The sequence below is a fragment of the Arachis ipaensis genome, chromosome B2 (genome assembly GCF_059453495.1).
Source record: "Arachis ipaensis isolate K30076 ecotype BB chromosome B2, ASM5945349v1, whole genome shotgun sequence".
Lineage (NCBI taxonomy): Eukaryota > Viridiplantae > Streptophyta > Magnoliopsida > Fabales > Fabaceae > Arachis > Arachis ipaensis.
Window position 1 is genome coordinate 119,914,807 of NC_142437.1, and position 27,719 is coordinate 119,942,525.

Sequence of the window (27,719 nt, forward strand, 5' to 3'; positions counted from 1 at the left end):
AAGATCGTCTGCAAACATGAGATGAGAAATTCTAGGACCACCCCTAGTCACTGTCACTGGATCCCAAAGGCCCGAATCAATTTGATTAGCAATGTACCCAGCTAGGCGCTCCATACATAAAACAAAAAGGTAGGAAGATATGGGGTCTCCCTGCCGAAGGCCTCTTCTAGGAGCAAAACTATTTAATCTATTTCCATTCCATAATAAAGTCAACGAAGAAGCTCAAACACAAGTCATAATTAATCTGATAGAAGCTAAAGGGAAACCAAACTTGCCCAAAGTATGCTCTAGGAACTGCCAATCAATCCTGTCATAAGCTTTTTTCAAGTCTATTTTGAAAGCAAGAGTTCCTTTATGGGATTTGGTCTGTTTCATGAAGTGTATAATCTCTTAAGAAATGATTATATTGTCGGGGGCGCCCCTCCCTGGGATAAACCCACCTTGAAAAGGACCGATAATCTCTGTCAAAAAAGGTCAAAGGTGATTAACAAGATCCTTCATGATGACTTTATAGACCACATTACACAGACTAATAAGGCAAAAATCCTTGAAATAAGAAGGAACATCTACCTTCGGGATAAGCACAATAAAAGTCTCCATGATTCTTGTATCAATAAGATTACCCCTAAAAGCACTCTTCACAAGCTGCCAAGTATCCACTCCTATAATTTTCCAATACTCTTTAAAGAAATAAGTCTGAAAGCCATTTGGACCCGGAGCCTTAAAGGAGTTCATGATAAACACTGCTGCTTTAACCTCAGCAAGAGTCACTGGAGCAGTGAGTGTCCCACAAGCTTCAACACTAAGGCAAGGCAAAGTACCGTCTCCCAGGCAATCCACTTCTGCCTCCTCCATAGAACAAAAGAGATTCTTAAAGAAAGAGGTGGCCTCTTGTTGAAGAATTTTTGGATCTGTAGACCAGAAACCATCAGAAATAAATAACCCGTTAATCTTATTAAATCTCCTGCGAACCAACGTTTGAAGGTAGAAGAACTTGGTATTTCTATCACCAAACCGCACCCATTGTTCCCTTGACTTTTGAAATCAAAACAACTCCTCCTGAAGTAAGATGCGATTATAATCTTCATTAAGTTCCTTTTCCTTAATCCTTAATGAAAGAACATCAGTCACCTCCAACCTCTTTTGAATAGCGTTGATCTACTTCTCTAAATTCCTCTTCTTAGTAAAAATATTACCAAAAACCTTAACATTAAAATCCAAGGACCCTTGCTTAACAGCATTTAAATTTGTAGGGATACTATGATTATTACCACTCCATGCATTTTGTACAACTTGCTTGAAAGAAGGGTGAGTACTCCAGGTAGCTTGGAAACGGAATGGCCTATCTCCCTTTGGCTGAGAAATACCATGGCACTTTAATAAAATAGGACAATGATCAGAGTGAAGACGACATAAGATTTCAGCATAAGCCTCAGGAAATAAAGAAAGCCAAGAACTATTGATAAGCACTCTATCCAACTTCTTTGCGATATTTATATTATTTTGAACTCTTCTATACTATGTAAAATTCCTGCCTATCATTCGGAGATCAAGCAACCCACAATCATCCAGAGTTGAAGAGAATAAAACAGCTCTGTGATTGGAGAAATGATCCCCATTAACTTCATCCTCTTTGAGAATTTCATTAAAATCTCCCAATGCTAAGGGTCTTCAAAAGAAGTTGCCAAACTAAAAAGATACTCCCAAAGAAAAATTCTATGCTTAAATCGAGAGCTAGCATAAACTGCACTACACCTCTAATTATAAGAACCCAAATAAAAATCAAAGGTAATGCATTGATCAAAGCTATCGACTAGCTGGCAAGTTAAATTGGGAATTGAAGAGAGGAACCAAATTCCTCCTTTATGCCCAGCAGCTTCAACAATTCCTACAGCATTATAACTAAGACCCTCCCAAAAGGATTTCAAATTATTGAAAGAAGAGCGAGTTTCAACAATAATAAAAAAAGATTGATGAAATTTATTAACTAATTCCTTGCAGTGAACCCGAGCCAATTTGTTTGAGGCACCCCTAATATTCTGCATCAAAATATTCAGTCTATCCATAATCAACAAAAAGAAAAATTGTACCCAAACTCGCGACTTCATACTGGGGCTTCTGCCATTGTCGTAGGTCTGCCTTCCACACTAACTCCTTCTTCACACGCCGTTGCATCTGTTTCATTCTTATTCATTGGGAAAGATTGTAAAGATGCTGGTCTGTGTCTCTTTCTTGCCGTTCCAATAAGAGAAGAATGAGAAGCAATGCTCTGTTTAGCTTTTTCTGATAACGCTCCAGAGATGCCAAATACCTCAGCTTTATTGGCCTTGACCCCTTTCCTCACCTAATAATATCACTCTGCATTGATATTATTATATTTCTTCTTAATATGTTTCTTGTTTTGTTATTAACAAGAGAACAAGTTACAAATTCATCTTCTTATGGACGAAATATGATGTTAATAAGAAATCAAAATTGTTCCAGAATAAGCTTGCGCATGAATGCCTCTAAAGCTGTTAATAATTATCTTCTCTTAAAATTGTTGGTATCTCTTCTAGATATGCTAATCTATTACTCTAAGTCATGTTGGTTAGTATTTCTTTTTTAATCACTTTTGCTACTAGTTTGTATGATTTCTAGCTTTTAATTGGTACGTTGAGGAAAATCATGACTATATGGCAATTTGTGTCTTTGTCGGATGATGATCTTTATTGATAACCAAACGTTTAGTCTGGAAACGCACTATCTTACAATGTTTGAATACTAATTTTAATTTTGGAATAAAGACTTGTAATTAAATAATGCAAAGAAAACAGTAATAACAAAATATCACATTCAAACTTAGAGAAGAGAGCTATCACATAAAGTGGTCTTCATTCTTCAATACTTTTAAAGAAATACTGGAGCTTGATAGTTTTGTTACAATCAGTTGGTCACTCGGGATGCCTTCCCAACTCAACTCAAATACTAAAGGAAATCAAAATCAAAATCAAAGACTCTCTCTTTTTATATAGTCAGCCAAAACATAGATATTACAGACTGTGAACAAATGTTACAAATTTGGCAATCTCTGCTTAAGGTCCAATCACAAATGGTGGAGGATCACAATCACATGAACGACAATCGTTACCAAATAAAATACTCAATCCAAAACAATAGAAACCAATAATATTAGTAAGAGATCAAAGAAAAAAAAATACAAAGTTTCAGGCTCCGGCGTCAATGACAATATCTACTACACGATCTTCATCTAATAATTCCCACAGCCCATGAGACCCGAAAATTACAAACTTATGCTTCAGTTCGAGCAGTAGAGTACCTATATCTAGCTGATTAATTATATATAGAAATCCGGGGGGAAATACAGGGCCATATTCTCCAATTTGGAACCGGAAGGTTCTCGAACACAGCACAATCGATGGATTTCAGAAATGCGTCTCTTATACTGTGGGTTACCTTTTATGATATATGAACACCATAAATTTGTTAAGAGAAAAAGAAAATAATTAATATAAATTGAGAAGTATATAAGATTAAGAAAGTTACCTTGCTGATTCCTTTAACCCGCATTGCACCACCTCTTTTAAAAAAAACAATTTTGATATAAGTTACTTGCGTCTACTACTGTTCATGTAGGCGATATTTGTTTTTGATATACATGTCCATTAAAATACAGATACAGAGTACATGGGAGTACATGTATGATGTTTGTGTATTCTATAGTGTTTAACTTACTAAATACAATATAAAATTAGTGTCTTCTTATATCTATGTACTCTTGTGTATCTATATCTATGTTTTATTTTTGTTGAGACAACAACCAAGCACAGCAGTAAGCATCTCTAAATCCGAGTTGGTAGCAATATTATGTTTAGTGAGACAATCATGAGCGAATCCTCCATTTACAAGTGCAGAAACCACAATCATTGCACTATCCCTAAGATTTGCAAAGAGGAGTCCACCATCATAGAACAAACAGGCTAAGCAGCGATCACAAGTGATGGTTCAATCTCTCTTTGACACTATGTTTTACATTGTCTAAATTCAGAATATTAAGACAATAGGCCTGGTCTATAATACAATAACACAAAAATAACTCCGTCCATACATGCATACATCTTATATATGTTCTTGAAATGAATTTGTCATTACTTGCTAGTGTTAAAATACCTCAATCCTTTTGAAAAGATGCATTCCTCACCCTCATTTTTCTTATAAACAGGTTACCAACTCCTACTTTGCATATGAACTTATCTTATAAGATTCTCTTCAAACATAAACCCGATTATTCTATGTTAAAAATTTTTGGTTGTGCATACTTTTTTCATACAAGGCATCTTGATAATTGTTACTTAGATTATTTTTTTTATTAATTTAATGTTGATGATAAATAATTATAATAGGAGTACATAAGGAGTACGTTAATCAAAATAAAAAAAATTAACTTTCATTTTTCCTCTCTCTTCTAGTATATTTAACTATTAATTAACATCATAGTTTGAATAACTTAGGACATAAAATTTTTTTAAAAATAAATTCATTTACAATTACATACATAAAAGATTCTTCATGATTCTATGTGAGCAATTAAATAATTAACACCATGTTTTCTATAAATAATTAGTCAATATTTTATTTTATCTTCATAACATTAATAATCCAAATCATATTTACTTCTCCTTTCAATTATGTGTGAGCTAATTATTAGTTAACAAAATTAATTTCTTATTTTTTTTCTCCTATTAGTAGTAGACTAGTAGTCAGTCACCAAAAAAAAAAAAAGACTAGTAGTCATAAATTATTGGTAACTTGCTTTAATTAAATAATTTTGATTTGTGTGGTTGTAATTAGTTTTAGTTACACAAGATACGTTTTTTTCTAAAAAAATTAAATGATTTTTTATTTTTATTAAATGTGTTTGAATAAAAAATATTATAAAAAAATAATTTTATCTTTGTATTATAAAATATATTTAAAAAAAAGAGAATAATATTAAAATAAAATAACAGTACAAGTTTTCTATTACTTTTTGATCTATTTTGGAGGAAAAAAATTTTGATAAATTTCACTAATATTTTATATTATTTAACTTTTCTTTTCTAATTTTTTTTCTAACCAAACAATAGAAAATAATTATTTTTTTAAATTTCTTTCCCAACTTTTTTTTTCTTTTTATTTTTCGCTCAAACAAACATTACCTAAAGCTAAGTCACTTATTTGCAAATCTCATTACCAAAAAAAGTGATTAATTTAACTTGATCAATAAATAACAAATTTAGTATTTATTTAGGTGTTATTAAATTCTTAAAAAAAAGATTTTTTTTTTATAAAAAATAATCTATTTTTATTTTTCAGGTAACAATTTCATAACATGAAAAGCTACTCTTTAAATTTCGAATATTTATTTAAAAATGAAAAAAAGTGAACATTAAGAAGATAAGAAAAAGAATATAATAGTGAACTAAATTTTGCCATTTCTATCTTACTTTAAAATAATATAATTTTTTTTTCTTTCCTCTCATTTTTTACCATTGAAGAACATACATTTTTTCAATCTTGTTAAATAATCAACAAAGTGTTCGGCTAACTTAGCCAGCTAGCACTTTTTATTTTTTGAATTTTTAAATTATCAAAAGAAACATCCAAATCTTAATAAAAAAAAAACACATCTAAAATCAAATAATAACAATATCCAAATCTTAATAAAAAATTTAAAATTAAAAAAAAAACACATCTATAATTAAATCATAACAAATATCTAAAATCATTTAAAAAAAATTTCAAAATTCAAATTATCATTTTAAGAAAAACAACATCGGAAAACTAAGCAAAAAAACATTTAAAACAGGGATAAAGTACTGTTTTAGTCTCCAACATTTGAGATGAATCCTATTTTGGTCTCTGAAGTTTTAATCATTCTATTTTTATCCCAAAATATTTAAAATGACATCAATATTATTCCACTGTCAAATCTCTCACTAACAATTAGCAGAATTGAGGTACATTTAATAATACTTTTGTTAAAATTATGTTTGCTCAACCCCCTTCTCCTACCTTTACCCTCTCAACAAGCCCAAATCTCATTCTCTTACTTCCTTCTTCTACTCCCTTTTACAATTTTTCAAGAAGGGTTTGAGGAGGAAGAAGAAGGGAACAGGAGAATGAGATTTAGGCTTGTTGAGAGGTTAAAGGTAAGAAAGGAGGGTTGAACAAAAATAGCTTTAACAAAAACATTATTAATAATACATCAATTTTGTTAAGTGTTAGTAAATGATTTGACGGTGGGATAACATTGATGTTATCTTAAACGTTTTCGGATAAAAATATGGTGATTGAAATGTTAGGGACTAAAATAGAATTCACCCCAAAAGTTGAGACGAAAATAGTACTTTATCCTTAAAATTATTAACAAAATCATCCAAAACTAAAAAAAACATCAAAACATAAAAAAAAAAATCCAAAATTTAGCAGAAAAATATCCAAAATTAGTAAAAAAAAAACATCCAAAACCAAGAAAAGGAAGAAGAAGCGACGCGACCTCCTTCTTCCTCACTAGCAGTTCTGTCGCGACCCTCAACACGGAAATAGCAGCAAACGTGTGGCAGTCTCCTCAGTAGCGCGATGCGTTTGCGTGGCAGTGGTTCGCAGCGCTGTTTTCGCGAATAGAGGGACTGTGTCCCTGGAGGGGTGCCGCTGCGTGCGGTCGACGAAGCGCTCGGGAGGGGAGGGCGCAACGGTAGTCTGCAGCGTTGCAATTGCAAAGGGGGCTGCATTCCTGCAGCGGTTGCAAAGAGAGGGGGTGGCGTGAACACAACTGCGAATATGAGGGATTCTGTAGCGATGCTGCGTTGGCTAATGGAGGGGACGCTTGTTTGAGGCAGTGGTTGGCGGCGCTGCATTCACAAAGGGAAGGTGCTGCATGAACACATTTTAAATTATCAAAAGAAACATCCAAATCTTAATAAAAAAAACACATCTAAAATCAAATAATAACAATATCCAAATCTTAATAAAAAATTTAAAATAAAAAAAAACACATCTAAAATTAAATCATAACAAATATCTAAAATTATTTAAAAAAAATTTTCAAAATTCAAATTATCATTTTAAAAAAAACAACATCGGAAAACTAAGCAAAAAAACATTTAAAACAGGGATAAAGTACTGTTTTAGTCTCCAACATTTGAGATGAATCCTATTTTGGTCTCTGAAATTTTAATCATTCTATTTTTATCCCAAAATATTTAAAATGACATAAATATTATTCCACTGTCAAATCTCTCACTAACAATTAGCATAATTGAGGTACATTTAATAATGCTTTTGTTAAAATTACGTTTTCTCAACCCCCTTCTCCTACCTTTACCCTCTCAACAAGCCCAAATCTCATTCTCTTACTTCCTTCTTCTACTCCCTTTTACAATTTTTCAAGAAGGGTTTGAGGAGGAAGAAGAAGGGAACAGGAGAATGAGATTTAGGCTTGTTGAGAGGTTAAAGGTAAGAAAGGAGGGTTGAACAAAAATAGCTTTAACAAAAACATTATTAATAATACATCAATTTTGTTAAGTGTTAGTAAATGATTTGACGGTGGGATAACATTGATGTTATCTTAAACGTTTTCGGATAAAAATATGGTGATTAAAATGTTAGGGACTAAAATAGAATTCACCCCAAAAGTTGGGACGAAAATAGTACTTTATCCTTAAAATTATTAACAAAATCATCCAAAACTAAAAAAAACATCAAAACATAAAAAAAACATCCAAAATTTAGCAGAAAAATATCCAAAATTAGTAAAAAAAAACATCCAAAACCAAGAAAAGGAAGAAGAAGCGACGCGACCTCCTTCTTCCTCACTAGCAGTTCTGTCGCGACCCTCAACACGGAAATAGCAGCAAACGTGTGGTAGTCTCCTCAGTAGCGCGATGCGTTTGCGTGGCAGTGGTTCGCAGCGCTGTTTTCGCGAATAGAGGGACTGTGTCCCTGGAGGGATGCCGCTGCGTGCGGTCAACGAAGCGCTCGGGAGGGGAGGGCGCAGCGGTAGTCTGCAGCGTTGCAATTGCAAAGGGGGCTGCATTCCTGCAGCGGTTGCAAAGAGAGGGGGTGGCGTGAACACAACTGCGAATATGAGGGATTCTGTAGCGATGCTGCGTTGGCTAATGGAGGGGACGCTTGTTTGAGGCAGTGGTTGGCGGCGCTGCATTCACAAAGGGAAGGTGCTGCATGAACACAGCGGTGGTCGGCGGCTGGTTTCAGAAATAGATGGCCTTGCGGCGGCACACAACGGTGCTGGGTGAGACGCGGATGTAGCTAAAAGGAGAGGAATAAGGATTTGTGAGGCTTTTTTTTTTTTTTGAAAAAGTATAGGAAGACAATGATATTAGTGTACAATGTGTATAATAAATTTAAAAGGAAGAAAATTTAAAATTAAATATCAGAGTCCTAATTAATTATTAATTTCAAAATTTAAAATTTCAAAATTTAAAATTTGAAAATTTAGGATTAGCATTTAAATACACTGTTACTTCCAATTTCACCATAATCTTTCAACCTCTTTTCCATCCCCAAAACTCGCCGTTGTCCCCCGGGTCCTAGAGACCGTGCCGACGTGCTCATGACCATCAATAACAATGATGATCTCAAGAAAGCTTTTGAGATGTTCGTGTGACAGAAGGAGAACCCGGAGGCTTCATCGTCATCGTCAGGTATCACCCCGAAGGGTTTGCAACGGATGCTACAGCAACTTGGTCTTGAAAGCTCATATGATGACTGCATCGCCATGATTGCTGCCTTCAACATTGATCCTAATTAATTATTTTTTCGTCTTACATCAGTGGGATGTTCAATTTACTAGGTATATAGATGGTTATTTTAATTCTTAATTGGATGCTTTTTTGTTTGATTCGGTTTAAGTATATACAATTAACAAATGCTAGATGGTCATTTCACTAAGTAGTTGGATGATTGCTTTAATAACTACGTGGATGGTTGTTTGATGGCCGGTGAGGGAGCTTCTAATGTCGGAGAGGTGGGATGATTGATGAGGATGGGGTAGCAGATGGTTGGGGAGAAGAAGGTGTTTGGGTAAATTTCATTGGTAAATTAGGATTGGGATGGTTACTTTTTTAAAATAACTGTTTGGATTTTTTTCGTGTATTTAGTTAAATTCAAAACTCATTGTACGCATTGTCAAGATTTCTCATTGTCTCCCTAGCGAAATTCTTTTTTTATTGTATGATGTGTGAGCATTAATTTAAATTGGCTCTTTGAATGTTTTTTTATTTTTATTGGATATTTTAAAAATTTAAAAGGTTATTCAAGTTGGTTGAACATGAAGATTTTCAAGTGAATTGAGAAATGGAGTTGAATCAATTGAACCATTTTTAGGCTATTTAAACAACTTGTGCAGAATCTCAAAATTTAGGAGATTATTCACAGTTTTGTCTTCTAATTCTACAGAACAGCAAATGCAGAAAATAAAAGAGTAACGTCTCGATATATCCTAGTTCAGTCATGTAAACTCCGTGAAATTAATAAATAATTAGTCAATAAATTAATTATTATTCAAAGAAATAGAAAAAATAATTTTTATAATTTATAAGAGTAGAAATATTAAAAATACGAATTTTGACATTAATTTTAAAAATTTTGGTCTAAAATTAGACTAACAGACCGAACTGATCGAACCGAACCCAAGACCCACTTATATAAACCGCTCCAAACCCTTTTCTTCCCCATTGCCTCGTGAAAGCACGCAGAGGGAGGGATTCAACGCCAAAAAGAAAAACTAAACCCTCCTTAAAAACATTAATTCTACGTAACTTTTAATCAGGAGTTCTAATTGACGAGTCGTCAGCGGCCACGTGTTCGTCTCGGAATTCTCTTCAATTCTATTCGAACAAAGTGATAAGAAATTAGCATTTCTCTCCCCTAAATTTTGTGATTTTAGGGTTTGGATATTGAAAAATTGAATGATTTTGATAGTTTAGGTGAACTCTAGCAGCGGATAATGACTGGGTTTTGTGCAATTGATTCGTGGGTAAGGTAAGGAACTTTTGAACCCTTGTGAAATATTGAATTAGTGAACTCTATGATAATTAAAGTGATATTGTGTGAAATAGATTGTGTTCTGGTTGATTTGGAGTTCAATTGGGCGATTTGGAACGAAATCCGAGTAATTAGGTTTGAGGAATTGACGTTTAGAGGCTTGGAGCTTGTGAAAGGAGAGGTTTTTGAGGTGTTCCGAGTTTAGAGAGGAATCGGCAAAGGTATAATTTTGGTTTATCGTAGTTAATGTTTAATGTCACGTGAAAACCGAGGCTAGAAGACCTTAAGATAGGAATAAACTGAATGAATTATTGATAGATTATGTATATGATATAAGATGTGTGGTTCAGTTGTTGTTAATGATTTGCTGTTGGAATTGGTTGGTTTTGAGAAAAGATTTAATATTGGTATTTGTTTGATTTTAAAATAATTTGTTACTGAAAATGATTTGAATGACTGAGAGGTGTTTAGTTTGGTAGTTGGAACCCTTGAAGGGTGGCAGAAATTCGAGTTTTAGAGGAGATACTGCCCAAATTTCTATAAGAATTCGAGTTTTAATTTGAAGTGCTACTTTAAAAAGAAAGAAATTTTTATGTGGCTTGTGTATTTGAGACTATTTGTTGACCCTCTATCGCAATATGTGACCGGGCACTTTAACTCTTCGGGTTCCCTCATGGGCATGCATATATATATGGATATTGAATATTATATAATTGAGCTTGGAGTTTGACTCCATGAAATATTATATTTGAGCTTGGGGATGCGCGCACAGAGAGACTGTCAAATGGTTAACTACCAGGACATGTCGGGTTGGCTGTATAATTGACAGATGAGACTCATCAACCATAGGACAGGCATACATCATGTGCATTTGTATATTTTGCTTGGGTGTGCATTGTTTTAGTTTGCTTAATTGCTTAACTCTGCTTATCTGCTACTTGTTCTATTTGCTGTAATTGAATCTCTATCTGTGTTTTCTTTGCTTGAATTGTATGTGTATGTTTGCTAAGAAACTTCTCTTAGTGGAGGTGTCAAGGGGTTGTTCCACCGGTGATTCGGAGGATTGAAAGAGACAGGAAGTGAAGTGTTAAGTTATAAGTTGGATTTAGAACTTGAATTCCTTAGATAACTTACCTAACATCTGGTTTAGTTGGGTCTTTAAGCTGAAATCTGAGTGTCGGAGTTCTAGGAATGCCTCTGGCTTTCCCAAGACCTTTTATATTAACTATGTGGGCACCTTTACCATACTGAGAAACCCCGATTCTCATTCCATATATATTCTGTTGTTTTTCAGATGCAGGTCGAGAGGCACCTCGCTGAGCGTCTGGAGCTTTATGTGCAAGAGAAGTTTGGTTATTTTGGGATGCTGTATTTTGTATTTATGCTATGTATATGTATATATATATATAGACTCTCCTCTGTATATATTTTATGTTTGTCCCTCCTAGAGGTTGTCTTGGAAAAACAGGTGTTTATTTTGTAGTTTGAGTTTTATTTTGAGATATATATATATATATATCTACACACTCTGACTCGACCTTTCTGGAGCTTGATATTTGTGTTTTGGAACTCTGATCTATATATTATTTTTTTTTAGCCTTCTTTTGACTAACCTTATCTATCTATTTTATGATTAATCTTGCGAGTGTGGCACGATTTTCTATTTTTACTTTTGTTTAGCTTATTCTTCAAGACTCCTAAATATGAATTCTTTCTACTATATTTATGTACGTATTTTACCTTTAGAGGTCGTAATACCTCGCCACCTCTGCTTTACGACTTAAGCGTAAGGCTCTGGTAGGGTGTTATAAGTCACGCAACACAATGTGACATTGGTTCAGTCTCCACCACAATAATGATAGAATTTTCACTATAATCAAAACGTATTACAATCACCTATTCCAAGAAATTCACACTCTTGTAATAACCTAAGTTAATTCAAACTTAATTCAACACCTAAGTATTAACCCAACTTAATTAAGAGAAACCAAATATATTCAACTAAACACACTTTTGAATACAATTCTCAAACAAAATAGATTATATGATTTTTGTGTGAACATTGTCTTTATTTTTGTTTCTCTCTAAAAACTCTACTCAATTCTAGATTAAAAAGATGAAGAACACACTCAGAGCACAAAGACTAAAATCGGCTTTTTTATTGAAATAAATAAACAAAAAATATTATTTCTCTAAATACGCACCTCTGAAAATTATTACTTAAATACGTACCACCATTTCTTAGTCACCACCCACGAAATGAATTTAGCCTCTATTTCATATATGCCACCCACAAAATGGAGCCAAAACTGATATAAGAAGTGTTGACCACCATCTCAATCCTGCAACCCGCGAAATGGAGCCAAAGCTGACATGAGCCAAGTATCCTTTTTCTCCCACCACGCAATTATTTTTTCACCCCATTCCATTTAGTTTCACCATTTTACCCCTTGCACATAAATATTTTTATCACCAGACTTCATAATAAAATATTTTAAAAAAATTAATAATTAAATTATTTTTTTCTAAAATACCTACTTTTTAATAATTTTTTAATTATTAAATTATGATTTTACTAAAATTTTTGTTAATAATTATTTTTATATTTTACTATTAATTTTTGATATCAATATATATTATTTTAATATTAAATAAAAGTTTTTTTATCATTATTAATATGTATAATAATTAATATATATTGATATTAAAAAATAATCTTATTAAAATTTTTTATTTAATGTTAAAATAATATATATAGATATCGAAAAGTTAATAGTAAAATATAAAAAAATTTTAAAGGGTATTTTAATAAAATTATAATTTAATAATTAAAACATTATAGAAGGGTATTTTAGAAAAAAATAATATAATTATTAAATTTTTTAAAAATATAATTTAATCAATAAAAGGATAATTTATTAAGAAGTATTTTAGTAAGCAAAATTTAATGAAGAAAAATAAAACTTTTGTTAATGGATATTTTTTTTAAAAATAATATGTTTTTTCAACTAGGTATCCTTTAAAAATGATACAATATTCAGCCTTTTATTACAATAATTAAAAAAAATTAAAATAAACACATCTAAAAATTATGAATAGATTTACTATCTTTTTAAAATTAATACACATTCAAAATACAAACTAAATAAAACAGAAATTTAAAATTTAAATTTTAAATTTCTATTTCAGATTTAAAACTGAAATTTTAAATTTACTGTGTAATTTCTATATTTTGGAAGTGTTTCAAAAATATTTTTTGTATAACTTTATAATTTTAGATGTGTTACAATTATTTTTTAATGTTTAAGTTTAAATTTTAGATTTATGATTTTGGATGTGTTTCAAAAATAATTTCTATATAACTTCATAATTTTAGATGTTTTACAATTATTTTTTAATATTTAAATTTAAATTTTAGATTTATGATTTTGGATATGTTTTAAAAATATTTTTTGTATAATTTAATAATTTTAGATGTGTTACAATTAAAAAAAATTACAATTGAAAATATTTTAGTTTGTATAAATAATTGTATTTGATCATTCATCACTACAAAGTCGTAAAACAGATCCTGCATTTTATCAAAGGTACAATAAGTAAGAGATTAATTTTTTTCTAAATGCACTGACTTTGAATTCTTTTTTTCTGCAGATACAAATTGGAATATTGTAGCAGAACAGACGAAAGAAGAAACGTAAAAAAAGAAAATAATAACTAACTATGAAGTGGGTAGGAAGTTAGAGAAATTTTAGGTTTTAAAATTTAAATTAATTTTAATTATAAATATGTATCCTAAAAAATAGGAATATGTTTTAATTAAATAATATTAAAGGCTGACCAAAGACTAAATTTTGTTTTACAAGTAACATTTTCTTAAAATGATATAATATGCTAGGTAATGGTAGAACTACACCAACTCGTATATGTCAGGAGCGGGATGCTCCATTTCGCATGCGCCGCCCTTGATGTCGCCATTTCGCTGCTGCCTCCAATGATGTGCAGTTCTCTATTTCGCGGGTGACAGAATTGAGATGGTGATCAATGCTTCTCATGTGAGTCTTGGTTTCATTTCGTGGATGGCATTTATGAAATGGAGGCTAAACCCATTTTGTGGGTGATGATCAAGAGATGGTGCTGCGTATTTAGATAATAATTTTCAGGGGTAAAAAACCCAAATAAACCAAGCTGAAAAGTTTATTACCTAAATCAGCCAAAACAAAAATTATTTCAGTAATCTACCAATGGCCATTTATATATAATTCGAATCAATATGATTCGAACTACAAATACATGTAATTCGAAACAACTTGCTTCGAATTACGTTTGAATGAATATGCATGTAATTCGAATCAAGTAGATTCGAATTAGAGAAGGGTAAATCGAATTGACTCGATTCGAATTAGTAGGCTCATGTGACTCTATGGAGTTCGAATCATATTGATTCGAATTATTCAATGTTGGTGACACTAGGTAGTTCGAATTAAGTTGATTCGAATTACTAGTGAGTTGCCTATATAATGCTACGTTAGTTGGATATATATATAAAAAAAAATTTTCACATTTTTACTTGGATAGTTGGATATATATCTTATAGTTGATACAAAAGATATTTATTGTATAATTTTATTTTTTTAAAAATATTATATATATATATATATATATATATATATTTTGATGATTACACAATTTTAGAAATATTTAAAAAGTATTATTAAAATTAAAATTATATTTTTTATTATTTGACAATAAAATAAAAAATTAAGAATTAGGGATTAAAATTAAAAATTAAAATATTTATGAACTATCAATTCGAATTCCATACAATACACTTTTGTCCATTTTTAATAGCTCATAAATATTTTTTAATAAATTTAGAAAATAAAAAAATATTTTATTCCATACAAAACAATTAAAAATATATTTTATTTATTTTTCCACACATATTTTCTAGTCATTATATTGTCATTGGAATCCTCGTATATTTCTAATTTCTCAACCTAACATTCACAAATTCTAACACAATCTTCATATAATTTTACTTGAGATATGTGTCTCATTTTACATAGTCCCATATATATATATTGACTCACTTATACAAATCACAAAAAATGAGACACATATCTCAAGTAAAATTATATGAAGATTGTGTTAGAATTTGTGAAGGTTAGGTTGAGAAATTAGAAATATATGAGGATTTCAATGGCAATATAATGACTAGGAAATATGTGTGAAAAAATAAATAAAATATATTTTTAATTATTTTGTATGGAATAAAATATTTTTTTAATTTCTAAATTATTATTGACTATGTAGAGTACTTTATTTAAAATTTGAGTACCTAAGTCATTAGAACATTACAAATTTTTATAGTACTCCTAACATTTTTTAAGCCATTTTTTTAAATTGTTTTGCATAGAATAAAATATTTTTTGTAGTATAATTTAAATAAATGTATTAAAAAATATTTATGAGCTATTAAAAATGGACAAAAGTGTATTGTATGGAATTCGAATTGATAGCTCATAAATATTTTAATTTTTAATTTTAATCCCTAATTTTTAATTTTTAATTTTATTGTCAAATAATAAAAAATATAATTTTAATTTTAATAATACTTTTTAAATATTTCTAAAATTGTGTAATCATCAATATATATATATATATATATATATATATATATATATAATATTTTTAGAAAAATAAAATTATACAATAAATATCTTTTGTATCAACTATAAGATATATATCCAACTATCCAAGTAAGAATGTGAAAAAAAAATTGATATATATCCAACTAACGTAGCATTATATAGGCAACTCACTAGTAATTCGAATCAACTTAATTCAAACTACCTAGTGTCACCAACATTGAATAATTCGAATCAATATGATTCGAACTCCATAGAGTCACATGAGCCTACTAATTCGAATCGAGTCAATTCGATTTATCCTTCTCTAATTCGAATCTACTTTATTCGAATTACATGCATATTCATTCAAACGTAATTCGAAGCAAGTTGTTTCGAATTACATGTATTTGTAGTTCGAATCATATTGATTCGAATTATATATAAATGACCATTGGTGGATTGCTGAAATAATTTTTGTTTTGGCTGATTTGGGTAATAAACTTTTCGGCTTGGTTTATTTGGGTTTTTTACCCAATTTTCAGGGATGCGTATTTAGGGAAATAATGTTTTTTGATTATTTATTTTAATAAAAAAGCCGACTAAAATCTGTTTTTCTTAATATGATATACACAAAAAAATTGCCCTTTTTCTTGATGATTCATCAATATATAAAGTTTCATATCTCTTTTTTAATAGAATAATTTCCATGTTTATCACATAGCCGTTGGAGCAAATGATGGATGTAGTCGTTGATTATAGACGGTGAAGGCTTTCCAAATTTGTTCTTCTAAAATAGGCGCAGCAGCTGTTTAATTGATGAGGAAATCTTTCCTTCAGCCAGGTTGAACAAAGGTACTCAATTGATCCCTATATTTCTCTATCATAAAGATTATAATAGAAAATAATTAATTATATTTATCATAATAAGGTTTTAAAATAAAACTGAACTCAACAGTCAACAATCTCTTTTTTATGATAAACATGATTAAATTATAAAAAGAAGAGAAGAAAAAGATGACTTCTCTGAATTTTAAGAATCTTTCTCTGTTTTTGAACATTCATTAATCAAGCTTAATAGTTTAAAAATGTATGAACCTAATCATATTCAAAAGCAGCACACATATGCCAGGAAAATACAAGACATAGCTTGATGTGTATGACCATTAGGTATCAAAGTAAAGCAATATGATAAAATAAATCAGAGCAACAAACAAACATATATATAAAAAATATATCAGATCATAATCAAGACATTTTAAATAAGAGAAATATCAAAAACTAGCAAAATAAACTGACAAGTTCATAAGATCATAAAAAGCATCAACTAAATAATGGCTTAGTTTAATCTTTATTTTCTCTCTCTTTTATCATCAAAGAGGGAAATAAATAAAGATTTTAAAATTGATTTGAAAAAAAATTTTAGAAAAGATTTTTAGAATTAAAAACATAATTAATGCAAAAAATAATTTGAATAAATCATTTTTAATGTAGAAGGAAATAAATTCAAATTAAATGCAGATATCACATCATTATACAAAAAAGATATGATGGCAGCAGTTTTGATGGTTCTGTATTTTCTGTAGCAGTATTGTCTCTTACAAAATCAGGAGATAATTCTATTTTGTCTTCGAAATATTTAGTGTAGCAGCATCTGCAGAATCTAATTGCATTTCAGTTACTGCACCTCGTCCAAGGCTGTTTGTAACTTCTGTATCATCTGTAATATTATCAATTTTTTTTATGTCTATGATTTTTTCTTTATCCTCATCTTCAAATGTCACAAATCCACCATGAAATGCACTTAACTTGATGAAGAATGTAAATTTTTTTTAAGTGCCTTGAATATCCACTATCAAGATACTATATGTCCTTATTCCTTTTTGAATATAAGGCAAACCTATAACATAAGTTATCAAGAATGAACAAAATTGTTATCAAGAAGATGAATGGTGATCATAAAAATTATATATTAAAATTATTATTTATACTCTATACAATAATTCTTTAACTTCTTTGAAAAAATGAGAGCAAAGGATCCATAAATAATGACTTTCATTATTCATTCAACATCAAACATTATTATACATGAATAATACATATCACTCTGCATTGATATTATTACATTTCTTCTTAATATGTTTCTTGTTTTGTTATTAACAAGAGAACAAGTTACAAATTCATCTTCTTATGGACGAAATATGATGTTAATAAGAAATCAAAATTGTTCCAGAATAAGCTTCCGCATGAATGCCTCTGGAGCTGCAATGCACAAGAGAAAAGAAAAGCAAATACATATTAAAATTGAATGTTATAAATTCAATTTGTCTAGTAACAATCTCAACATAAAGATGTAACACATACAAATATAACTATATCTAATTAAAAAGGATATAAACATTGAAATAGACAAAAATAAACTGTTTTCATTAATTAAAACACTTTAATGACTCAACAACAAAGATATTAAGATCTTAAAAGATTATAAATCATAATAAAAAAACGTTCGAGGGCTATCAGAATTTATTTTTCTTGACCAACAGTTTAGCTAGGGCCGTTAAAATGAGTTAAACCCATCGAGCCAGCCCGTTTACCTATTTAAATGGACGGACTTTATTTCTAAAATTAAGCCCGTTTAAATTTCGGGATAAATGGGCTGAGCCCAATTAACCTAAAAAAAATGACGGGTTAAACGAGCTAGTTTGCGGGGTAAATGGGTGGCCCGTTTATTTTTTTTGTTTGCATTCTTTTCAAAAAAAAGTAGCACTTTTAGCCGAATTTTCTCCCGATTCGACCCGAAAATTCGACCAATCAACTAAAAAAATATTTTTTTTAAAATATTTTTGATCTAAAAGTGATATTTTTTGTCAAAATATTTTTCAAAAAATAAAATAAAAGAATAAACGGACTGACCATAAATGGTCTGGGCTAAAAAATTAAGGCCGCGAATAAAACGGGTTTAAACGGGCTAGCCCATTTAATCTGGAATTAACAGGCCAGACCTAAATGGGTCGGATTAGCCCGTTTGACAGTCTATCAATATTTAAAAGTGTAGATTAAAAGTATATTATTAAATTACTAGACTAAAGCAATTCGATTGATAGCGGCCAAAAACAATAAATTTTGATGATCTTCTAATATTTCTCACTCATAATTAGTACCTAATCCATCGGTAAAAAGTCGGAATTGGCCAAGAGCCTGTCTTATGAACATTTCAACACCACTGACCACAATGGCTCCAGACTCAGCAGCCTCTTGCAAGAGCCTTGTATTTCTTGGAGTGTAAACAGCATCAAACACAACCTCATATGCTTTCAATGCATCCTATATATAAAAGATGATGTGAATTATGCATATTGAATGATTTTAAGTTGTAGCTAGTTAGGTAGGAGTAAAAGTAATAAATAAGAGGAAGAACCTTGGATATAGGAGTTTCATTGGACTTAGGTTCCATTCCCACAGAAGATGCATTTGCAAGGATCATATTATTTTGTGGGGAGAATCTATCTAAGTCTTCATATGGTAGAGCTTCTCCTGAGACTGCATGTGCAAGTGCTTTTGCTCTCTCTATCAAACAATAACCGTATATATTCTTGTAATTTCTATGTACCATATATATAAGGACAAATTTTAGATGCTATGTATGTAAGGGAAAAAAATGGTATAATTTCATAACCACATCTTCACGTGAAGATAGTATTGTGAACTATTAGATGTTTAATATATTTGACCATAATTATCTAAAAATTCATAATGTCATCTTTATATAAAGATCTCATCGTCTGAGTATATTTTAATAAAAAATAATATTCTTTAATTTGATTCATATTAATTTTTTAAAATGGTTTTAGAAGTATTTAAGAATTTGATTATGTTAAGTATATACTAAAATCAGCTACCAAAATTAATTACAAGTATCAAATATATATTAGAATATAAATACACATTGAAAATAAATTAAATCACATATGTATTTATATACATAAATACATTAGTAGCTGATTTTAGTGACTAATTATCGTGTATAAATAATATTTTTATTAAAAAATTTTCATTAGATGGTAATTTCTTTTACTTATAAAAGTTAAATTTAAGGTATTTACCAAAATTACGATTGAAAATAACGACTCGTGCTCCTCTACTTTTTGCACCATAAGCAAGTGCCCTTCCTGCACCTCCTGCTCCGACCAGCACAAATATTTTTTCTGCAAGTGGAGAGGATTCTGGGTCTTTGCCATTCACATATTTTCTACCTGTTCATTCAAATAAATATATTTTTTTAACATAATATGTGTTTTGTTAAACGGTTAGATAAGTTTACATATTTTAGTAAACTATTTAATTGAATACGTATCAACATCTTAACTATCAATTTTACGTGAACACATTTTTATGTAAGTAATTATCTAAAAAATTTTTTCGAATATTAACAGATAAAACTAAATCAAATTAAACATTAAAAATATTTTAAGATTTTTTCAAAAAATTTAAAATAAAAAAGAAAATACACTTTACCCTAATTTTTACTATGGAAAGATATGGTTAAAGTAACTTAGAAATTATGGTTTGATTGTGAAGGTACCTCTCATTGCATCCTCTATTGCTGTGATACAAGCCTCACAATCTGTATTGTAACCAATTAGCTTTCCATCAATAGGCCTTCTTATTATAGTATTTACAGCTCCAATGGACTATATAATGCAAATGGAAGACCATAATTTAGAACATACTTTAGCACACTTAATTAGATCAACATGAAATTTATCTTAATTAAATTTGAATAAATTAATAATGCTCATATGAAGAATAATATTGTGCAGCTAAATAATGATTTAGTTTCTATAGGTCATTTAGGTAAATTGACACATCTTCAATGACTATTGTTTATTACAAACCTTAGCAAGTGGATGAACTTCATCACAACAATTGATTGCTGCCTCTTTATGAGGGATTCCAACACTGCATAAATTTCACTTAGAAGAATCACTCCTTTTTTCTGTGCATGTATATAATAATTGCACTTATTATAGTAATCAACATTTAGGGGAAAAAATTATATATGGGAAAATTTTGAGTGATATCCTCAAAATGTTTTTTTTTTATATAGAAAAAGAGAAATAGCTTCTTCACTTTTTGATTCGCAGACACTTAAGTCTTTTAGGATTTGAAAATATATTTAAGTTTTTAATCTTTTTAAAACTTAGACATATCGATCCTCTATGTTTACTTACCGATAAATCATACGTGACTCCTATTGTACTGACGTGGTCATTACGGATGCATACGTGGAAGAGTTTTTAAAATGAGACAAGTTAAACTCAAGGATCGATGTGTCTAGATTTTGAAAAAGTCAGGGACTTAAATGTATTTTTAAATACTTAGGGACTTAAATGTCTGGGAACTAAAAAGTTAGGGATTGATTTGTTATTTTCTCTTTTTTTTTTCTCCTTATTCCAAGATATGAGGAATTAAGAAAACGTTAGAGCAAATTATAAATTTTTTTAATTTCTAAAAAGTAAATTTGTTTGGATGAATTTTATTTTTTATTTTAAATATTTTAAAAAAGCAATTCATTTGAAGCTAATTGTAAATTTTTATTTTTATTTTTGAAAAATAATTTTACTAGAGTAAATTGTGAAAAAGTAAATACATTAGAGTATCACTTTATCTGCGTAATACACATATTTGTACTATTTTTTAGCAAAATACATAATCCAGAATCATATCAAAATTAAAAAATGCAATATTCAAGCATACTTATTAAGAAAATGTATACCTGAAACCTGCAAAGTCAGTGCTTGTATAAGTCTTGAAGAACTCTTTAACATCATCAACCAACATTGGCACATAAATTCCATTGTAACCTGCATGTCTAAAAGTAGGGTTGTGCAAAATGGGCCCTTTGCTATGGCCCACTGGGTTTGATACAAGCCCAAAAACTTTGGTATCGGCATTCAGATGCTCCAATTTATACACATTTTTAAGGCTAACAAGAGTTGGTAAGCCTGCTATTGGTTTTCCCTCCAAAGAACCATATACCAAAAATCCTCCAAATTTTGGTCCCAATAATTGGCATATAAGGCCTCTACTTCCCACTGCAATGGCAATTAGGGGAACCTGCATGTAAAGTGTAAGCACAATCATGAAATACATTAGGCTGCGTTTGTTTAGGTATGAAATATTGAGGCATGAATATAGAGTAGGCAGTTAAAATGGGCTAAATCCATCGGGTCAGTCTATTTACCTGTTTAAATGGGCAGACTTTGCCTCTAAAATTAAACCCGTTTAAATTTCGGGCTAAACGAGCTGAGTCCGATTAACCCGAAAAAAAAAATGACGGGTTAAACGGGCTAGCCCACGGGCTAAACGGGTGGCCCGTTTAAATTTTTTTTTAAAAAAGTAGCACTTTTAGCTAATAATTCTCCGATTCGACCCTTTAATCCGACCCATCAACTAAAAAAAAATATTTTTTAATGATTTTTGACTTAAAAGTAGTATTTTTTGTCAAAATATTTTTCAAAAAATAAAATAAAATGATAAACGGGCTGGCCCGTTTAACCCATCGGGCTGACCATAAACGGTCCGGGTTAGAAAATTTTGACCCGCAATTAAAGCGGGCTTAAACGGGCAAACCCGTTTAACCCGCGAACTTAACGGGCCGGGCCTAAATGGGCTGAGCTAACCCGTTTGACAGCCCTAATATAGAGATATAAAATCGTATTTAGCAGATAAAATGTGGTTAGAGATAATATGTTTACAGGTATTATATTAGTGTATTTTATATCTATCTTGATAAAAAGAACACAGAGACACAATTTATTTTTTATTTTTTTATTATTTTTGTTATTTTTTTATACTTATATTTTTTATTATTATATTTTTTTCTCAAATTTTTTTAACGAAAAAATAAGAATAAATTAAATTTTTATAATTTATTCTACTTCATCACTAAACAAAATACAATAATACTAATTTTTATATTTTTTTATATTTTATTTTTAATATTTTGTCTTATCCTACTTTTAAAACCAAATACAGCCTTAATAATTTCAAGATACAAAATTATATATATGAATAAAAATTCTCAAATTTTTTGTTTACAATATTTATTTATCGCCTTTTAGGTAAATTAATTTGGTTTGACTTATCTATTGCTCCCATATTGAATATAAAGAACTTATTGCAAAATTGGCAATTATACCCGGTACATAATAAACAATAACATATTTATACAATCAATTAATTATTCAATAATGATATTTTGGTAAATATTTTCTTTTATAATCCATAATTGATTTATGTCTACATTTAAAAAAAAAAAATTATTGCAAATAGTTTAACGATAGTTATATCAATGGTTGTCCAAAATCATCACTAAATATTTTGACAATTGACAACGCTTTATTTAGTGGTAAATTTATAATTTTCGCCAAATAATTTTGGCATCTGTTAATACCACTGGTAAAAATTAAATATAACTCTTGCTGCCACGTGAGAATAAGTTGTATAAAAATATTTTAGAAAAATAAATGTTGATATTGGCATATTTTTAGAGAATCAGGTTATATACACACAAGTTAAAAATATAGATAGAGTATGCATTTAATTTTAGTTATTGAAGACTTTTAAAGTACGAATATTTTGCTGAATTGTCATGTTTACGTGTTGAATATATTTTGAATACGACACTCATTGATATTTGTTTGACACATATATTTTTTATGTTTAATTACGTCTTAATAAAAAATGAAAAATTCTTCTTCAGATACGCTTAGATACTGTCAGTGTGTCCAACCTTATTCTTAATATGTAATCTTTAAAAATAAAATATATTATTATTTATTTAAACAAAAAATATGTTAAATACTTTAATATCAATAAAATATCAAAATATTATTATAATTTATCTAAAAAATAATTTATTATATATATATGTCGTATCTTCAGGTTTTATAAAAATTCAAAATTTATATATCCGTCTCTTATTCTGTGTTTGTGTGTCCATGCATAATAGTCAAAGATAAAATATACACATAAAATGTGCATTTAAATTTTAGTGTTTGTAAATAAAAATACGTGGTCAATGACAAGTTTATGATACTTCATTTACATACAAACTAGTCATTTAATTAGAAATTGTTTGATACCTGGCAATGTGTGAGCATCCGAAAAATTGGCACTAAATCAGTGATGTAATTAACATCAATTTTGAGTTTGATAACATCAGCTCCTGTAAATTGCATATCTGCAATTAGATCTCCTAATGCCTCAGCTGATGGAGCTTTCCCTCCATTGATATACCTTGATACAATAAATTTACTCTTGGGGTTCTGAATTTTGTATTGGAATATGCATATATCAGAAGCCAACTGAAAATAAAAAGGTTAGTATAAAATAAAAAATAGGTTTTTTAAATCTTTCTTAAATAAAAAAAAAAAAACACAATAATAATGTTACCGAAAACTTAATTAATAAATGCTGGATTAGATGCATAGAAAAACATAATGAATGGTCCATTATATTGTGTCGATATCTATATCTATATATTGTCTTTAAAATTTGTTACAAACTTAAAAAATATACTTAAATTTTATTTTATTTAATTTTGATTTGCATCAAATATATTCTTGATGGTTAATTTTTAAAAAAATTTAGTATTAATTCAGTAACAATTTTACAAAAAAAATCTTAAGCACAAATAAATCAAACATAGTTGTCATGTATTATTCTTTAGTTCGTTCTAAATTTTCTGAAAATTTATTTGTCAGTGGTATATATATTTAACGCAAATTAAAAATTTTAGAGACAAAATTAAAGTAAAATAAAATTTAAGAATATTTTTAAAATATTTAACAAATTTCAGAAACAAAAAATATATTTTATCCTATTTTCTATAATAAAGTCTTAAATCATTATTAAGTTCTTCATAAAATAGAACAAAAAACTGAGATCTTGCAATTATTTTAATTAACCTTGAAATTACATATACCCGCACTTTAGAAGTGAGAAGAAGCCAAATCCTTGAAATGTATGATGACTACCTCATAATCCAGTTCAATAAACTCCACCTCCAATTCCATTGCCACTCTTAGTACTTCCAACAATGTAGCTTTGCTTTTAGTTTTGTTTATCATACTTGATGGTGATTGGTCTCTGTTAATTAATCACAATTAATGAAATAAACATCAGCTCAAATTAGCAATATAATCATATGCTATACACCACTTATAAAATGTCACTCCTTAGTTCTAAGGTATTTATTACTTAACATTTTAGTGCATTTAAAATTTGAGTAATGCTACCAACACAATAATCAAAAGTTATTTTATTTAATTTAATATTTATTTTTATATATAATATTTATAATTATATATTTATTGTGTCTAATATTATATATTTATTATAACAGTAATTAATAAATACAAATAAAAATAAAATAAAAAACAATAAATTATGACCACTTTTGATCTCCAAATTTTAGTCCCAAAAATAACAAAAATACTTTTTTTTTTTGAGGTTTTTTTTGATATTTTGATCAATAGTGACAAAACTAATCAAGAGTAACTTTTGTACATAAATCAAAACTGTACCAAAATGTGGTCCATCTGCATGTGACCCAAAACTAGTGGCTTTGACATAATAATAACAATAATGGAAAAAAAGACATTTTAATACCAAGAAAAACTGGACCAATAAAATATATATATATATATATATATATATTATGAGAATAGAATTTTTATTTAAGAATGAGAGAATGCATTTATAATTATTGGATAACTTTAAATGATTAGAATTATATTATGTTTTAAATTTAAATTATGTAACCAACATTTAAGTAATTTGTTGTGCTAATCACCCGTAATTTCTAGATAATCTAGAATCTACTACCAATTGATAAATATTTTTATTTTTTTAATAAAATTTGCATTGTTTGTCAAATTGTTCTTATTATTTTCGTCACTATTTCCAAGTGAACCCCACTTGATACAACCGAATGACCGATCAAATTCATTGATAGTATTTAGTACTGATGGAAACAATAAAAAGGGCCCCAATAAAAAGTGTAAAAACTAGTAAAGTAACTTAAAAATGAGATTAAAAAACATAACAAGCTAAAATATGAAAATAATATATACACACACTATCATAATGACTCAGTTTAATTATTCATAATAAATTTTAAAAAAGTAATGAAGCTAAGATATATAAAATGCTACTTTCTATTCTCAAATTATTTATTTATGAAGTATTTTTTTTTATAAAAAATATTATTTGTATACTAAAATTAGTCACTACGTGTTTGTGTATAAATAAACAATCATGTTAGGAAGATAAAAAAAATCAAAATTTATCTTATTTAGCGATCATTAATTGTCGCAGCAATTAATAAATGCTAAAAATAAGATAAATTTTGGCTGATTTTAGCTAAATTTTGTTTGTTACCAAATATTTATAAATATATATATTGTTAACTCATTTTTAATGTGTATTTTATAGTAGTAGCTGATTTTAGTGTATACGTAATATAAATAATTATTTTTTATATATGATAAATGTTAGAAGAAAAAAAAAATCTAACTCGTTAAGATCTGAAAAAGTAAAGGATATGGTATCCTTTCCAAATTTTGAAAGAACTTTTAACAATTTAATAAGAGTTTGGCCTGAAAAATAATGAAACACATGCATAAATAAATTAATAAGCATAATTATATTATTATTTAAAAATTATAAAAGAAGAAAAGTAAAACCTGAGAGACACAATTGCAGGGAGTGTTCTAAAGTTGATGAGGCTGTGAAGTTGAGAAATGTGAATGAAAGACAAAGCATGAATGCATAGCTCAACAATGTTGGCACCTTCTGCTTTGGCCTTAACCATGGAAGATGCCATTTCTTCCATAGTTTCACATTCAAGTGCTGCACAAACCAGAGGGTAATTGTTCATGGATCCCATGAATTATTAATTAATAAGTGATGATGATGATATGAAGAATAGTCTTATGCTATGCTATCACTTTGCAACTGATTTGCCACAGCTTTATAGGCAAAGGAACAAGGTGTGACTATTTATATATATAGCTTCATGGGACTTTATATGTTTATAAAATATTATTATTGTTCCGAAAATTAGTTTAAACGGATGGATTTGGGCCTGAACATGAGGTTTATACTCTTTTTAGGGTAGCGTTCGACTTGTGTTGGAGTCGAGGTACTGCCGTCTGAATTTTTTGTGAAGAGGTGAAAGATGGTACCTGTAAAAGACTCTAATGTTTAAGTTAGTAAGGGTTTAAGTAAGTTTTCAATAGATTGGATTTTGAATAAGTGAATATACTTGAGGCTTTGTTAGTATATTTATAGTAAAAAAATAACCATTTTTAGAATAGTTTTGCCTTTGATGGTAGATGACCGTTCTTGTTATCTTAAAAATTTGTTGAGATCTCTCTTCTAGATAAAATAGAGAGATAGTAAAAGATATTTCAGGAGATAATCACTTATTCAGATAAATAAAATTGAACCACCCTTGTCATGTCCAACCTCTATATGAAGTCGGATAAGTAAATAAGGCTAATTTTTTTTAGGTGAATTTTTATTCTTATTAGGCTTGACTTTATATTTTTGGATAATGCATAGACAATTATTATTATTATTATTATTATTATTATTATTATTATTATTATTATTATTATTATTAAACACTTGAATAATGAGCTATAATATCTCAATTTAACATATAACTCGGTACAAATATTATTTTATTATTATCTTATTGATTTCAAATTATAGTTAAATATTTCGTATTTGTAACGAATTATATTTTGGATGGGAATATATAGGATTTTTTATTGTAAACAAAAATAAAAAAAATTATTCTTTTATTACCACTGAAAAATTCATTTTAGAAAAATATTTATTTAAGCAACGGAATATTTTTGGTAAGTACCGACACTGTCTGAAAAATTTTGACAGAAGTAATACCGGCGATAAGTTGCAAGAAACAGTTATTATTATTATTATTGTTGTTGTTGGTGTAGAAATAGTTAATTA

At 29.0% G+C, this 27,719-nt stretch overlaps 1 protein-coding gene across 1 annotated transcript; it reads right to left on the minus strand.

Moving 5' to 3' along the window:
* Positions 1 to 17,699: 17,699 nt before the first annotated feature.
* On the minus strand, positions 17,700 to 26,728 carry LOC107626109 (bifunctional 3-dehydroquinate dehydratase/shikimate dehydrogenase, chloroplastic). The gene is made up of 10 exons (XM_016328892.3): positions 26,426 to 26,728; positions 24,716 to 24,827; positions 23,822 to 24,043; positions 21,451 to 21,791; positions 20,570 to 20,633; positions 20,257 to 20,365; positions 19,778 to 19,927; positions 19,093 to 19,241; positions 18,836 to 18,998; positions 17,700 to 17,936 (listed from the first exon to the last, which is right to left on the minus strand). Exons 1-10 carry the CDS (start codon positions 26,626 to 26,628, stop codon positions 17,893 to 17,895), a joined length of 1,557 nt encoding a protein of 518 aa, XP_016184378.1. The 5' UTR covers positions 26,629 to 26,728; the 3' UTR covers positions 17,700 to 17,892.
* Positions 26,729 to 27,719: the final 991 nt, after the last annotated feature.